Source organism: Molossus molossus, unplaced genomic scaffold (genome assembly GCF_014108415.1).
Source record: "Molossus molossus isolate mMolMol1 unplaced genomic scaffold, mMolMol1.p scaffold_m16_p_4, whole genome shotgun sequence".
In the NCBI taxonomy this organism is placed as follows: Eukaryota; Metazoa; Chordata; class Mammalia; order Chiroptera; family Molossidae; genus Molossus; species Molossus molossus.
In genome coordinates this window covers 55,943,845-55,961,466 of record NW_023425377.1, presented here as the reverse complement: position 1 = coordinate 55,961,466, position 17,622 = coordinate 55,943,845, and the positions used below count along the sequence as shown (strand labels likewise).

Genomic DNA, 17,622 nt, shown 5'->3' with positions numbered 1-17,622 from the left:
ACCTGCGACTCTTTGGTTCATGGACTGATGCTCTAACCGCAGAGCCATACCGGCCAGGGTGTCACCTTATATTTTCTATATTTCCTTTCTCATTTTTTAGTTTGTAATCTGCATTGACTACCTAATCCAATCCCATTCTTCTCTGAAAATTTAATGCTTTTTAATTTTTGTAATCTGATTTCTAATCCATGTCACAACTGAAGTTTCTTTTTTAGATGTTATTACTTACTTTTCTCTGAAAAAATGTTTTACACCTTTATATTTTTTCTGCTTAGTATGAAAGTGTTGATCACCACTTCTTTTTATACATTTTAAAAATTATGAGATAGGCAAATACTTTTTTATCTCTGGCTATGGATATCTAATGTAATAAAATAAATCAGTGAAAGAACATTCTGATAGGAAAGAGAATGATTTAATGAATATCATTGCTGGTTTTTAGTAATCCTTCTAAAGTATGGGATTCTAGAAGAATCACTGGGTCAAAGGATACACACAATTAAAAAAAAATTTTTTTTTTCCTTTATTGATTTTAGGGAGAGAGGAATGAGAGGAAGCGCGAAATAGAAACATCGATGAGAGTGAACATTGATTGGCTGCCTCCTGCATGGCCCCCACTGGGGACCGGGCCCACAACCTGGGCACGTGTCCTGACTGGGAATTGAACCGGCAACCTCTTGGTGCCTGGATTGATGCTTAACCACTGAGCTACACCAGCTGGACTACACACATTTTTTTATAGCTCTTGCTATATAGTGCACAATTTTGGATATTTTATGTTTTTTAATATTAATTTATTAGGTATTAAATGATTCCTTAATGAGCTTTAATTGCTTTTATTACAGATTTGATTACTATTTGTGTTTATTGTTATGTAAATAACCTATTTATTCAACAGATGTACTTTGAACACTAGGCCCTGTGTTCCTACCACTGCAGATATAGCAATATCCAAAACAGGCAGTTTCCCCATGGAGCTTATAGTCTAGTGAGGAAGACAATAAAATACTAAAGAAAGGAGACAGGGTGGGAGAAGGGACAGGAGAGGAAAGAATGAGGGAGGGAATGAGTATTGCAGTGTCATAGTGCTGTGTGGATAAACACAGCAGCATCCTGGGACTAGAAGGTTAACGATGGAATTTTACTGGAGCAGTCAGGGAAGGTCTTTCCTCTGAGGTGACTCACCATGATGGGCTTTGTGGGGGAACACTCTGGGCACAGAGGACAGCAGGGGCGAGGACATACAGGTGTTGCATGGTGTTGTTTGAAGGGAAGAAGAATGCAAGGAGGTATGATGATTTTTTTTAAATTTGTCTTTCAGTCCTATGAAAAAATTTGTTTCTACTGTCATATATATATTTTTTATGTCTATGAGCCTTCTCATTTTCTGCTTGTTCCTTCTTTTTTAAATAGCTATTTTAATGCATTCATTAACTTCTCTTGTCTGTATGAAGATATTCAAATTATTTATTTATTTATTTTTGGCAGCATTTTTTCCCTCTTGTTCCTTAGATTAATCTAATGGGTGCATATAGGCATTTTTCTTATCCCACTGTCATTCTGGTGGGTTTTCTGGAGGGAGCAGAGGCAAACACATGTATTCTTGATACTTTGTTTTCCTCTTTCATTTCTTTACCCATCTTCAGACTTTTCCATCCGGCTGGATCCTAAAACTTACTCACTTGTTCATGACTACATTTCACACTCTGTTTTTCTTGTCTCTTTGAATGTCTAGCCACTAGTGTGTGGGCTCACTGAATTGTCATGATAGAGCTTACTTTTCTTTATATCCTCTGCCTAGCACAATGCCTGCCAAAGGAGGTATTTAATAAATATTTGTTGAGTTGAATATTGAATGACATCAAGTAGAATTCTTAGAAATCAGGTAAAAGGACAGATTTGAGAGTAATAATCACATGTATGACATTCATATAAATTTGTCTTATTAATTATCAGGAAGAATGAATGATAAGGCCAAAGCAGCAAGGATTGAATCCTAAAGAGCAATAATGTTTGGAAACCAATGAAAATGAATACACAACACAAAATCTATGGGATGCAGCGAAAGCAGTTCTGAGAGAGAAGTTCATAGCACTACAGGCCTACCTCAAGAAGCAATAAAATTTTCTAACAGACTATCTAACCTCACAAGTTAAAGAACTAGAAAGTAAACAAAAAGAAAACCCCAGAGCAAGTAGAAGGAAGGAAATAGTAAAGATCAGAGCAGAAATAAATGGCATGGAGACCAAAACAATAATTCAAAGGATCAAAGAAACAAAGAGCTGGTTCTTTGAAAACATAAACAAGATTGATGGACCCTTAGCTAGACTCACTAAGAAACAGAGAGAACCCAAATCCACAAAATCAGAAATAAAAGAGGAGAAATAATAACTGACACCAGAGAAATACAATGGATAGTTAACAGATATTATGAACAAGTATATGGCAAGAAATTCGACAATCTAAGCAAAATGGAAAAATTTCTAGAAACACATAGTCTCTCAAAATTGAACTGGGAAGATATAGAAAATTTGAACAGACCAATAACAACAAAAGAAATTGAAGATGTAATTAAGACTCTCCCAGCAAACAAAAGCCCACACCAGATGGCTTCATGAAGGAATTTTACTGAACATTCAAAGAACTAATACCCATTTTCCTCAAACTATTTCAAAAAAATTCAAGAAGAAGGAAAACTTCCAAACTCGTTCTATGAGGCCAGCATAATTCTAATTCCAAAACTAGAAAAAGACACTTCAAAGAAAGAAAATTACAGACCAATATCCCTGATGAATATAGATGCCAAAATTTTGAACCAAATACTAGTGAATCAAATCCAGCAAAATATCAAAAAATGTTTCACCATGACTGAGTGGGATTCATCCCAGGGATGCAAGGCTGGTACAGTGTTCACAAATCAATAAATGTGATATACCACATAAACAAAATGAAAGATAAATATCATATGATCATATCAATAGATGCTGAAAAAGCATTTGACAAAATCCATTTCTGATAAAAATGCTCAGCAATGTGGGAATTGAGGGATCATATCTCAACATAATAAAGGCCATATATGAAAGAGCTACAGCCAACATCAAACTCAATGGGAAAAAACTAAAAGCATTTCACTTAAGAACAGGAACAAGACAAGGATGCCTACTTTTGCCACTCTTATTTAACATAGTACTGGAAGTCTTAGAACAGCAATTAGAGAGGAAGAAAAAATAAAAGGGATCCAAATTGGAAAGGAGGAAGTGAAACTGTCATTATTTTCAGATGACATGATACTATAAGTAGAAGCCCCAAAGACTCCATCAAAAATTATACTAGACTTAATAAATGAATTTGGCAAAGTAGCAGGATACACAGTTAACGTCAAGAAATCGATGGCATTGTTATATACCAATGATGAACTCACAGAAAGAAACTAAGAAAACAATCTCATTTACCATCGCTGCAAAAAATTAAGATGCCTAGGAATAAACTTAACCAAAGAAATAAGGGACCTACTTGTAGAAAAGTAAAGATCATTGAAAAAAGAAAGAGAGGAAGATATAAAGAAGTGGAAGCACATACCTTGTTCATGGATTGGAAGAATCAACATCATTAAAATGTCCATATTACCCGAAGGTATCTGTATATTCAATGCAATCCCCATCAACATACCAACGACATTCTTCACAGAACTAGAACAAATACTTCAAAAGTTTACATGGAACCAAAAAGACCTCGAATAGCAACAGCAATCTTGAAAAAGAAGAACAAAGTAGGAGGGATCACATTACCAGATTTCAGTTTATACTACAAAGCCACTGTAATCAAAACAGCCTCGTTCTGGCACAAGAATAGGCATATAGACCAGTGGAATAGAACAGAGAACCCAGAAATGGACCAAGGCAATATGCTCAATTAATATTTGACAAAGGTGGCAAGAACATACAGTAGAGTAAAGACAGCCTCTTTAATAAATGGTGTTGGGAAAATTGGACAGCTACATGCAAAAAAATGAAACTGGACCATCAACTTACACCATACACAAGAATAAAGTCAGAATGGATAAAAGACTTAAATGTGACTCATGAATCCATAAAAATCCTAAATGAAACAGTAGGCAGTAAATTTCAGACATCATACATAGCAGAATTTTCACTGATACATCACCTAAGACAACAGAAATAAAGGAGAAAATGAACACATGGGACTACATCGAACTCTAAAACTTCTGCACAGCAAAAGATACAGTGATCCAAATGGAAATGTAACAATGTATGGGAGAACATAATTGCCAATGATATATCAGATAAGGGGTTAATTTCCAATACATATAGAGTGCTCATACAACTCAACAAAAGGAAGACAAAGAACCCAATTAAATAATGCACAGTGGAACTAAATAGACACCTCTCCAAACAGGACATACAAATAGCTAAGAGAGATATGCGGAAATGCTCAACATCATTAATCATCAGAGAGATGCAAATTAAAACAACAATGAGGTTTCACCTCACACCTGTCAGATTGGCCACCATCAACAAATCATCAAACACCAAGTGTTGGAGAAAAGGGGACTCTAGTACACTGCTGGTGGGAAACTGGTGCAGCCACTATGGAAAACAGTATGGTGTTACCTCAAAAAATTAAAAATTGAACTTCCATTTGACCCAGTGATCCCACTTCTAGGAATATACCCTAAGAAGCCTGAATGACCAATCAGAAAGAATATATGTACCCCCATGTTTGTAGCATCATTATTTACAATAGCTATTATCGGGAAACAACCCAAATTTCCATCAGTAGATGAATGGATAAGAAAGCTGTGGTACATATACACAATGGAGTACTATGCATTTGTAAGAAAGAAAGATCTTTTATCCTTTGAGACAACATGGAGGGACCTGGAAAGTGTGCTAAGTGAAACAAGCCAAACAGCGAAAGACAAGTATTATATGATCTCACTTATTTGTGGAATATAATGAACATAACAGTCGGAGCAATGAGGTAGTCCCAGAGACATGGAAGTGGGGTACAGACTGACAATCCCCAGAACATGGGTTGGTGGAGGAGAGATAAACCACAGAACTTATATGCATGTATGTATGAACAATGGACTTGTACCACAAAGCTGGGGACGGCGTGGAGAAAGGGAGGGGCGAATCATTAGGACAAAAAGGAGAAACATCTGTCACAAAAATGAATAAATTATTAAAAAGAAGTAGATTTCTAATAGTGACGTTCTGGCATTCCTGGATAAATCCTTTGTGTAAATTGAATATTTAAGTAATATTTCAGATATGCTTTTGGAGGACTGTAATTATTGAAGCTTTCATATTTAAGAATCTGTTTTGCTTTTCTCTGTGCATGTATAGAGTACTGGCCAAGTTGAATCCTTGAATGACATCAGCTAGCTTTTTAAAAATTTTGTAGGTAATTCATTTGTTTTTTTAAGGAGCAAGTCTTCAGAATAAACTTTTATTTATTTAAATATTTTAAAAATCGATTTTTAGAGAATAAGGGTGAAGGAGACAGAGAAACACTGATGTGAGAGAAACATTGATTGGCTGTCTCCTGCATGCTCCCTAGAGGGGATCCAGACTACAACCCGGGCATGGTTCCTGATCAGGAATCGAACCAGCCATCCTTTGGTGCACAGGATGATGCACAACCCACAGCCACACCAGCTCGGGCCAGAATAAACTTGTAAATTAGGTCTCCAAATTTCTTCGAGATAAAACAAGTCTTACAATTAAGTTTTCTGCAGTACATAATGATGTTTAAGCTTTGATTAATATTTTCCAAAATAGAAAATATTTTGTTTTTCATATTTTGAAATGTTATATATACTAGAGAATGTGTAAAATATATATTATTTAACAAAAGCTTACTACTATTCTAATATTATAAATATTAACTAATTTTTGTTCTTATGTCAGTACTGTGAGATAGGTACCATTTAACAGGTGAGAAAACTGGCGTGCCCATATATTAAGTAACCTGCCCAAGGTCACACAGCTAACAGTAGTGGAACTCAAATTTGAGCCAGGTAGTAATGCCCCAGAGTTGTTGTCTTAACTATTGCCATACTGCATCTTATTATAGTTAATAATGATAAAGATTAATGAACAATAAAGAAAGCAAACACAGAGGCACTAGAACCCAGAGTAAGAAACAGAACGTTCCTGGTATCCTTCCTATACTTTGTGTACTCCTTCTAATTCACACACTCTTACCTCTCCCTAGGACATAACCACTATTCTCACTTTTGTGATAATTCTCTTCCCCTTTCTTTAAGTATTGCCATCCATAAATGAACCTATAAACAGTATATTTAGTTTTAATCTGTTTTTAAACTTTATGTGGACTCTTGCTATATACTTTTCTGTAACTTTGTTTAAATTATTTTTTCATATTGACATGTGTAGCTTTAGTTTATTAAGTTTAACCAGTTTTAATTCAGGCTGCTGTAACAGATTACCATAAACCAGGTGGCTTAAAAATCAAACATTTATGTCTCACTGTTCCAGAGGTTATATGTCAGGGTGCCAGCGTGGTTGAATTCTTGGTGAGGGCCCTTATCCTGGTTCATAGACAGCTGTCTTCTTGCTGTATCCTCATATGCTAGAGAGCGAAGAGACAGGAAACAAGCTCTCATCTCTTTACATAAGGGCACTAATCCCATCACCCCTCTGCACTCTTGACCTGATGACCTCCCAAAGCCCCACCTTCTAATATAGTATCATTGGGAATTTGTATTCAACATATGTATTTTGGGGAGACACAAACATTCACTGTTGTCAGTTATTCTATTATATAAATATTTGACTATTCTATTGCTGGATATATATATATATATATATATATATATATATATATATATATATATTTGCTCTGTGCTGTGCTTTTAAAATTATAAATCATGGTATACCTTTGCAAATTAGATTTACTTAGGTGTGTGTACCTGATAGTGGACTTGCTAAACCATTCATTCAGATTTCCTTTTCTTATGTGCCTATTCGAATTTTTGCCAATTTTTCTCGTGGGTTTATGTTCCAAAGATATTGTTTTCCAAGTCTAGGTTCTAGTTCTTTGTGGGTCATTGTTAAAAAACAAAACAAAACAAAAAACACAAAAAAACTATAATGTCTTTGGATGACTGGAAGCATATATTCTTCTGTTTATTCTCCCTTTTGCTTTTTTATGCTTTTTTTCTTATTTATATTTTTTTAAAAAATTACTTTTTAATCCTCTACATAGTTTCTAAACTTGGTATTTTCTGTGTATCATTTATCTTTGAATGAAGGCAGTTTTGTCTGGACTTTGTATTTTTCTAATAGGATGAACGGATCCTTGTTTGCCCTTTATGTTGTGCCTGGGAGGCACTTTAAATGCTGTCAAAGAATGTGAGTTGGATAGCTGGATATGATAGTGAGGTGGGCAAGTGGCCACCTCTAATTCATGTGTTGCCTATTATTTTCATACTTGATTGGATAAGTCCTCTCTGTGATTACTCAGTGGTGTGAGTGTTTTGAAGGTGGAATCTGCTGGAGTTTCCACTTTTTATCTTTTATGTAAGCAGGTCAGATTGTAAGGAGGAGGTCCAGTTAATGCATAACCCTTGCTTCACAGTAAAGCCTCCTCCCAATAGGTCTTATTTTGTTGCTTCAGTGTTGACCACTGCTCTGTTGACTTTGATCAAGCTGGCAAGCAGATTCTCAGATTATAGTTTTCTATCCTCTACTTCTCATTACCACCAGGCCATTTTGTGTGGAATAAGCAGTGGGATCTGGGAACATAAAGTCTGAGTGGCTTCAAGGTCCTTTTGGCCCCCTCTGAAGCAGTTCAACAGATTCTCTCTTGCCTGTCGCCAGTACCAGTTCTCATCTTTAAGGAATGAGTATTTGTGAAAGCATAGGGTCCTTGAGGACTCTCTTAACCTTTGTGAGAAAATTACAGCCTGGTTGAAATTTTTCTGGAGTGGGGGAGGTTATATACATTATTCTTATTAGATTATTTTTATTCTCATTTTATATCTGTGAAAACACAGACCTAGAGAAACAAGTAATCGGTTAAGATGGTAAATGTTAAGGGCCAGGGTTCAAACCCATTTGTCTGACTCCAGCGTCAATAATCTTCACTGTGTCACACTGTGATGTTTTTGAAGATTTAGTATCAAAATTATAGGCACAACATCACTAATCATCAGAGATGCAAATTAAAACAACGATGAAGTATCACCTCACACCTGTCAGAATGGTCGCCATCAACAAATCATCAAACAACAAGTGTTGGCAAGGGTGTGGAGAAAAAAGGACTCTAGTACGCTGCTGGTAGGAATGCAGACTGGTGCAACCACTGTGGAAAACACTATGGTGTTACCTCAAAAAGTTAAAAATTGAGCTGCCATTTGACCCAGTGATACCATTTATAGGAATACACCCTAAGAAACCTGAAACACCAATCAGAAAGAATATGTGTATCCCTATGTTCATAGCAGCACTATTTACAATAGCTAAGATCTGGAAACAACCCAGCGTCCATCAGTAGATGAGTGGATTAAAAAGATGTGGTACATGTGCACAATGGAATACTATGCAGCTATAAGAAAGAAAGATCTCTTATTCTCTGAGACGGCATGGAAGGACCTGGAGAGTATTATGCTAAGCGAAACAAGCCAAGCAGAGAAAGACAAATATCACATGATCTCACTTATTTGTGGAATATAATGAACTAAACAAACTGCTGAACAAAATTAACCCAGAGACATAGAGGTAGGGTACAGACTGACAAGCCTCAGAGGAGGGGAGTTAGGGGGCAAGAGATAAACCACAGAACTTACATGCATGTATGCATGACCAATGAACATAGACAACAAAGCTGGGGATGGGATGGGGGGAGGGGAAGAGGGTGTCAATGGGGGAAAATGAGAAACCTATAACAAAAACAAATTAATACAAAATAAATAAAAGACTATATTCATAACCAGCCCCCCCCCCCAAATTATAGGGAGGAAGAAATGGCTGGTAGGAATAGTTGGTACAACATAGCAGGACTTTCTGATCTGCCTCTTCCAATCCTAGGTCTTTTATATGTTTTCCTTTAGTTCAACTTCATTATGTAGCCTTGTCCAGTGGTCAGTGACTTCAGTGTCTATCCCTTCTGCATAGGCTCAGTCTTTTCCCTGCTTACCGTTTTTAGTTCTTTTATTTATGGACCAGTTTGCTGTTTTTTTCCTTTCCTTCCAATTCTCTTCCTAATTGTAGGAACATCGTTAGAAGCTCTCAAATGTGCCATATATTCTAATTTCCACCTTATACAGTTTTCAGTCTCCCAGCACAGAAACCAATTTGCATTTGAATTTTTATTTTTTACAGACTGGGAAGCAAGACTTGAAACCAGAGGAGTCAACTCCAAAGCCCATTACAGAAGATTTATCCTATTGGGTAATAATGGAAAAGGAAGACCTCTGGCATTCTTTAGGGAAAACCTAGGAAACTGATAATTGGTTAGAAGGGCAACAGAAAAACCAGGATAGACATGTGGGTCAGGTGACAGTTACCCATAAGTAAACCCTCAGAGGGGAGTATGAGGAGGTAACGAATTTGAAAGATATTCCTGTCAGTGTTCAGTCATTGATATACAACAAAGTACTCCTATAGGGAAAAGGCCCTGTTATCAGAATTCCCAAAAGATATCAAATAAAATTCTGAATTAAGATTCAAAGAATGTAGGAAAGAAAATTTATGAATGTAATGAATGTGGGAAAGCCTTTAGCCAGAACTCATACCTTCTTAAGCACCAGAGGATTCATACTGGGGAGAAACACTATAAGTGTAATGTATTTGGGAAGTACTTCATTGAATGCACATCCCTTACTGGACATCAAAGAAGTCATACTGGAGAGAAACCCTACAAATGTAATGAATGTGGCAAAACCTTCAGTCAAAGCATGAACCTTACTGTTCATCAAAGAACTCATACTGGGGAAAAACCTTATCAGTGTAAAAAGTGTGCAGAAACTTTCCACAAGAATTCATCCCTTATCAGCACAAAAAGATTCATACTGGAGAGCAACCCTACAAATGTAATGTGGGAAAGCTTTTACCCAAAGTATGAATCTCACAGTGCATCAGAGAACTCATACAGAAGAAAAACCCTATGAATGTAACGAATGTGGGAAGTCTTTCACTCAAAGTATGCATCTTATTGTACATCAGAGTAGTAGTACTGGAGAGAAACCCTATGAGTGCAGTGAATGTGGGAAAGCCTTTAGTAAGAGTTCAACTCTTACTCTGCATCAACAAAATCATACTGGAAAAAAAACCTACAAATGTAACATGTGGGAAATCCTTTAGCCAAAGTACATACCTTATAGAACATCAGAGACTTCATTCTAGAATAAAACCCTTTGAATGTAATCAGTGTAGAAAAGCATTCAGTGAGAATTCATCTCATACTCAACATTAGAGGAGTCATACTGAGAGAAGCCTTATGAGTGTAATGTATGTGGAAAACATTTCACTGGGCGATCATCTCTTATTGTACATGGGGTTATTCATACTGGAGAGAAACCTTATGAATGCAATGAATGTGGACAGGTCGACCTTATTGAGCATCAAATAATTCATACTGGTGAGAAACCCTATGAATGTGATCAGTGTGGCTAAGCTTTCATTAAAAATACATCCCTTGGATTCCAAAATGGCAGAGGAGTGAATGGAAGCTACACAGACCGTCTCCCAGGAACAAACTGGAATTACAAATAAAATAAAGGCAAATCAACAGGAAAAACAACAGAAAAGCAGCTTGTGAGGTTCATATAACCAGAGACCCCTGCCTCAATCCTGCTAGGATTGCAGAGGCACGAGAGGGGGGCTGGGAGCCCACAGACAGTAGTGGCCTTAGCTGTGAGCAGCGCCCTCGGGTTAAACTCCCAAGCTGCTCCATAGCGCAGAGCCAGTACAGACGCTAAAATAGCCACAGCCACTCACCTTGGGCTCCAGTAGAGGGAGGGTGGACTGGATGGAACTGTGTGGGCACACTTGGGATTTGGAGGGGGCTCAGAGCTTTTGCTGAGTTGCAGCCACACAGAATGGTGGCCATCTTACTCCTTCCCAGGGCTCTGGAGAGAGGTAGCGGCCTCTCCCTCTGGGAGATTCAACCCAACCCAGATGGGCCATTGAAATGCAAATTGAGGCTCACTAACAACTAGCATCTGCCCCACCCTCGAGAAATCCCCTTATGCTGAGCACCTGAGGGAGTTTTTCATTCATCTGAGAACCCAAGGCTCTTCAAGAAACCACCACTGATAGCCTCCAGGCAAAAAGCTAGAGGATAACTGTACCATTCCTGGGCTAGCAACTCTAATCAGGAAAGTAGGACTTGACAGTGGTGTTTAACGTGAGTCCTACCTTGCTCATCCAAACCCAGGAGAGGGAGCCACAAACAGCAGAACATGAACACCCACAGGGAAAATTTGGTAGCCTCCAAAGCCCACTGTGATAGCCAAAATGGTGAAACACAGAAACAAAAGCCAAATGAAAGAACAAGAGACCTCTATCGAAGATGAGATTAATGTGGAGCAGTTAAGCAAGTTAACAAGGCTAGAATTCAGAGCCACGATCTTGAGGAAGCTCAACAGCATGAGTAAGGACATAGAGATGTTGAAAATCAACCGATTGGGAATTAAAAACCACCAAGAAGAAATCAGGAATGACATATCAGAAATAAAGAACACATTGGAAGGTCTAAACAGCAGAGTAGAGGAAGTGGAGGACCGGATCAGTCAATTAGAAGACAGGGTAGAAAAAATCAATCAGAAAACCAAAAGGAAAAAATGATAAAAAAACAGGAAGACAGCTTAAGAGAACTGTGGGACAACTGGAAGCATAATAATATTCACATCATAGGAGTCCCCGAAGAAGAAGAAAATGAGCAAGGGATAGAGAATTTATTAGAGGAAATAATAACAGTAAACTTCCCTAATTTGGTGAAGGAAGAAGGCATTCAAGTTCAAGAAGCACAGAGAGTTGCAAGTAAGAAGAACTCAAACAGGCCCACAGCAAGACACATAGTAATCAAAATGCCAAAAATTAAAGACAGAGAATCTTAAAAGCACAAGAGATAAGCCACAGGTTATCTACAAAGGAACCCCCATTAGGCTATCAGCTAACTTCTCAATAGAAGCACTACAGGCCAGAAGGGAGTGGCACGAACTAATCAAGGTCATGAAAAACAAGGATCTCAATACAAGACTACTCTATCCAGCAAGGCTGTGTTTCAAAATATAAGGTCAAATAAAGAGCTTTCCCGACAAAAAAAGGCTAAGGGAATACATTAGCACCAAACCAGCGCTGCAAGAAATGTTAAAAGGACTGCTGTAATTAGCAGGAGAAATAGGAAGAAAAATATAACCAAACTAAACAAAAATGGTAATAAATAAGCACATATTAATAACCACCTTAAATGTAAATGGACTGAATGCTCCGATAAAAAGACACAGAGTAGCTGATTGGATAAGGAAGCATGATGCATCTATATGTTGTTTACAAGAAACTCACCTCACAACAAAAGACTCACATAGGTTGAAAATGAAGGGGTGGAAAAAAATCTTTTAAGCAAATAGAAAAGAAAAAAAGCTGTTGTAGTAATACTCATATCTGATAAAATAGATTTCAAAATGAAGATCACAACTAGAGACTAAGAAGGCCACTACATAATATTGAAAGGACCAATCTAACAGGAAGATATAACCTTGATAAACATATATGCCCCCAATGTAGGAGCACCAATATATATTAAAAATCCTCTGGAGAACTTCAAAGAAGAAATCAATAGCAATACAATCATAGCAAGGGACTTCCACACCACGCTGACATCACTGGATAGATCCTGTAGACAAAAAATTAGCAAGGAAACAGAGACTCTAAATGAAGCACTAGACCAAATGGATTTAATAGATATCTACAGAGAATTACACCCCAAAACTTTAGAATTCACATTCTTCTCAAGTGCATATGGGACATTCTCAAGGATACACCACATGATAGGACACAAGTTCAAGTGGATTGAAATCATATGAAGCTTCTTCTCAGATCACAATAGCATGCAACTAGAAATCAATTGCAACAAGAACATGCAAAGACATTTGAACACATGGAGGCTAAATAGCATGTTATTGAACCATGATTGGGTTACTGAGGAGGTCAAGGAAGAAATTAAAAGCTTCTTGGAAACCAATGAAAATGAATACACAACAACTCAAAATCTATAGGATGAGGCAATAGCAGTTTTGAGAGGGAAGCTCATAGCAGTACAGACCTACCTCAAGAAACAAGAAAAATCTCTATTAGACTATCTAACCTTTCAACTTAAATAACTAGAAAGCAATAAAAAAGAAAACCCCAGAGCAAGTAGAAGGAAGGAAATAGTAAAGATCAGAGCAGAAATAAATGATATGGAGACCAAAAAAAAAACAAAAAAACAAAAAAACAATTCAAAAGATCAATGAAATAAAGAGCCGGTTCTTTGAAAAGATAAAAAAGATTGATGGACCCTTAGCTAGACTCACCAAGAAACAGAGAGAGAACCCAAATACACAAAATCAGAAATGAAAGAGGAGATGCAACAACTGACACCACAGAAATACAAAAGATCCTTAAAAACTACTGTGAACAATTATATGGCAACAAATTCAACAATCTAAGCGAAGCGAAATGGACAAATTTCTAGAAACACATGGTGTCCCAAAACTGGACTGGGAAGTGTTGGAAAACTTGAACAGACCAATAACAACTAATGACACTGAAGAGGTAATCAAGACTCTCCCAGCAAACAAAAGTACAGGCCCAGACGGCTTCACGGGGGAGCTTTACCAAACATTCAAAAAAGAACTAACAGCCATTCTTCTCAAACTATTTCAAAAAATTCAAGAAGAAAGAAGACTTCAAAACTTGATTTATGAGGCCAGCATAAATTCTAATTTCAAAACCAGAAAAAGACACTACAAAGAAAGAAAACTACAGGCCAATATTCCTGATGAACACAGACACCAAAATCCTGAACAAGATACTAGCAAATCAGAACCAGCAATACATCAGAACAATTATTCACCATGACCAACCTGATTCATCCCGGGGATGCAAGGCTGGTACAATATTCTCAAATCAATACATGTGATATACCACATAAACAAGATGAAGAATAAAAACCCCATGATCATATCAATAGATGCTGAAAATGCATTGGACAAATCCAGCATCCATTTCTGATAAAAACACTCAGCAATGTGGGATTAGAGGGATCATATCTCGACATAATAAAGGCCATATCTGAAAGACCAACAGGCAACATCATACTCATTGGGCAGAAACTAAAAGCATTACTCTTTTTTTTTTTTTTTTTTATCCTCACCCGAGGACATTTTTCCATTTTTTGTTCAGATACAGTGGGAGGGAGAGAGAAGAAGAGAGAGAGAGGGAAGCATCGATGTGAAAGGGACACATCGAGTGGCTGCCACCCACACAACCAACCAGGGCCGGGGACAAACTGCAACCGAGGTACGCGCCCTTAGCGGGAATCGAACCTGGGTCTCTCGGGACCGCAGGCCGACACTCTAACCGCTGAGCCAAACCGGCCAGGGCTAAAAGCATTACTCTTAAGAACAGGAACAAGACAGGGATGCTCACTTTTGCCACTCTTATTTCACATATTACTGGAAGCCTTAGCCACGGCAATGAGACATGAAGAAAAAATAAAAGGGATCTAAATTGGAAAGAAGAAAGTGAAACTGTCATTATTTGCAGATGACATGATATTATACATAGAAAACCTTAAAGACTCCATCAAAAATCTACTAGACTTAATAAATGAATTTGGTTGCCCTGGCCAGTTTGGCTCAGTGGTTAGAGTGTTGGTCTGCGGTCCGGAGAGACCCGGGTTCGGTTCCGGCTAAGGGTGTGTGCCTCAGTTGCCATTTGTCCCCGGCCCTGGTTGGGTTGTGCGGGTGGCAGCCACTCGTGTCCCTTTCACGTCAATGTTTCTCTCTTCCTCTCCCTCCCTCCCACTCTATCTGAACAAAAAAGGAAAAATGTCCTCGGGTGAGGATAAAATAAATAAATAAATAATTGAATTTGGCAAAGTAGCAGGGTACAAAATTAATGTCAAGAAATCGACGACATTCTTATACATCAAGGATGAACTCACAGAAACTGAAAAAACAATCCCATTTACCATCGCAGCAAAAAAAATTAAGATACCTAGGAATAAACTTAACCAAAGAAGTAAATGTCCTATTTGTTGAAAACGACAGGACATTGAAAAAAAGAAATAAAGGAAGATATAAAAAAAGGGAGGCACATACCTTGTTCATGGATTGGAAGAACTAATATCATTAAAATGTCCATATTACCCAAAATAATCTATAGATTTGATGCAATACCTATCAAAATACCAAAGACATACTTCACAGAACTAGAACAAATATTTCAAAAGTTCATATGGAACCAAAAAAAAAAAAAAAAAAGACTGGAATAGCCACCGCATTCTTGAAAAAGAAGAACAAAGTAGGTGGGATCACAATACCAGATATCAGGTTATACTACAAATCCACTGTAATCAAAACAGCCTGGTACCGGCACAAGAACAGGCATATAGTCCAGTGGAGCAGAATAGAGAACCCAGAAAAGGACCCAAGACACTATGCTCAATTAATATTTGACAAAGGAGGCAAGAGCATACAATGCAGTAAAGACAGCCTCTTAATAAATGGTGTTGGGATAATTGGACAGCTACATGCAAAAAAAATAAAAATAAATAAAAGAAACTAGAACATCAACTTACACCACACACAAGAATAAACTCAAAATGGATAAAAGACTTAAATGTACCCATGAATCCATAAAAATTCTAGAAGAAACTTTAGGCAACTAAATTTCAGATATCACATGCAGCAGAATTTTCACTGACACATCTTCTAAGGCAAGAGAAACAAAGGAAAAAATGAACACATGGGACTACATCAAACTAAAAAGCGTCTGCACAGCAAGAGAAACAACCATCAAAATGGAATGGCAACCCACTGTATGGCAGAACATAATTGCCAATGATACATCAGATAAGGGGATAATTTACAAAATATATAGAGTACTCATGCTACTTAACAAAAGGAAGACAAAGAACTCAATTAAAAAATAGGCAGAGGAGCTGAATAGACACCTCTCCAAACAGGACATACAAATGGCCAAAAGACATAGGACGAAATGCTCAACATCACTAATCATCAGAGAGATGCAAATTAAAACGAGGTATCACCTCACACCTGTCAGAATGGCTGCCACCAACAAATCGTCCAACAAGTGTTGGCGAGGGTGTGGAGAAAAGGGGACTTTCGCGCACTGCTGGTGGGAATGCAGACTGGTGCAGCCAGTATGGAAAACCATATGGTGTTACCTCAAAAAATTAAAAATTGAACTTCCATTTGACCCAGAGATCTCACTTCTAGGAATATATGCCACGAAGCCTGAGACACCAATCAGAAAGAATATATGTACCCCCATGTTCATAGCAGCTGTATTTATAATAGCTAAAATCTGGAAACAGTCCAAGTGTTCATCAGTAGACGAATGGATAAAAAAGCTTTGGTACATACACACAATGCAGTACTATGCCACTGTAAGAAAGAAAGATCTCTTATCCTTTGAGACGACATGAAGGGACCTGGAAAGTATTATCCTAAGTGAAACAAGCCAAGCAGAAAAAGACAATACCACATGATCTCACTTATTTGTGGTATATAATCAACATAACAGTCTGAGGAATAGGGTAGACCCAGAAACATGGAAGTAGGGTACAGACTGACAACAGTCAGAAGAGGGGGTGTTTGGGGGAGGGAAGAGATCAACCACAGAACTTATATGCATGTACACATAACCAATGGACATGGACAACAAAGTTGGGGACGCGACGGGGAATAGGGAGGAGGGTGTTAATGGGGTAAAAAAGGAGAAACATCTGTAACAAAAATGAAATTAAAAAGAAAAAAAAAAGAAAGAATTCATCCCTTATAGTGCATCAGAGAACTCATACAAGCGAGAAACTCTATCAGTGTAATGAATGTGGGAAAGCCTTAGTTGTAGTACAAAGGTTACACAACATCAGAGAACTCGTACATGAGGAGTTTTCACTGGGCACTTTACCATGATTAAGTCCTCATTGATAATCAGATAAGTCATGTCATGTAGAGACCTAATAAATTGAAAGATTTTTGGGATCTTTTAGTTTAAGTATATTATATACCATATCAGATGATACAGAGCACTGTGGAGAAACCATACAAAAGTATAAAATCTTGATTGAATCAGAAAGTAAAATTTTGTATCAAAAAGTTGTCTCCTCTATGAGTTCTTTGAAATACTGTGAGATTCATACTTTGGGTAAACCCTTCCCCACATTTATTACATTTGTATGGTTTTTCACCAGTATGAATCTTTTTATGCTGAAAAGATATTCTAAACAATGAGGATTCATGCTGAAGGTAGTTCTGTTGTATCATACAGCAGATTCTCCCTTGAATATCATCAGATACTTTACACTGGAAAATTGAAAAGGTTTAACTGGACAGCCCAA

At 37.4% G+C, this 17,622-nt stretch overlaps 1 protein-coding gene across 1 annotated transcript; it reads left to right on the top strand.

The window, feature by feature from the left end:
• Window positions 1-9,446: 9,446 nt before the first annotated feature.
• On the top strand, window positions 9,447-17,169 carry ZFP2 (ZFP2 zinc finger protein). The gene is given in 8 exon segments (XM_036281608.1): window positions 9,447-9,561; window positions 9,564-10,037; window positions 10,040-10,081; window positions 10,084-10,333; window positions 10,335-10,474; window positions 10,477-10,672; window positions 17,044-17,120; window positions 17,123-17,169. Coding segments are annotated over 8 exon segments (1,341 nt in total).
• The last annotated feature ends 453 nt before the right edge of the window (window positions 17,170-17,622 follow it).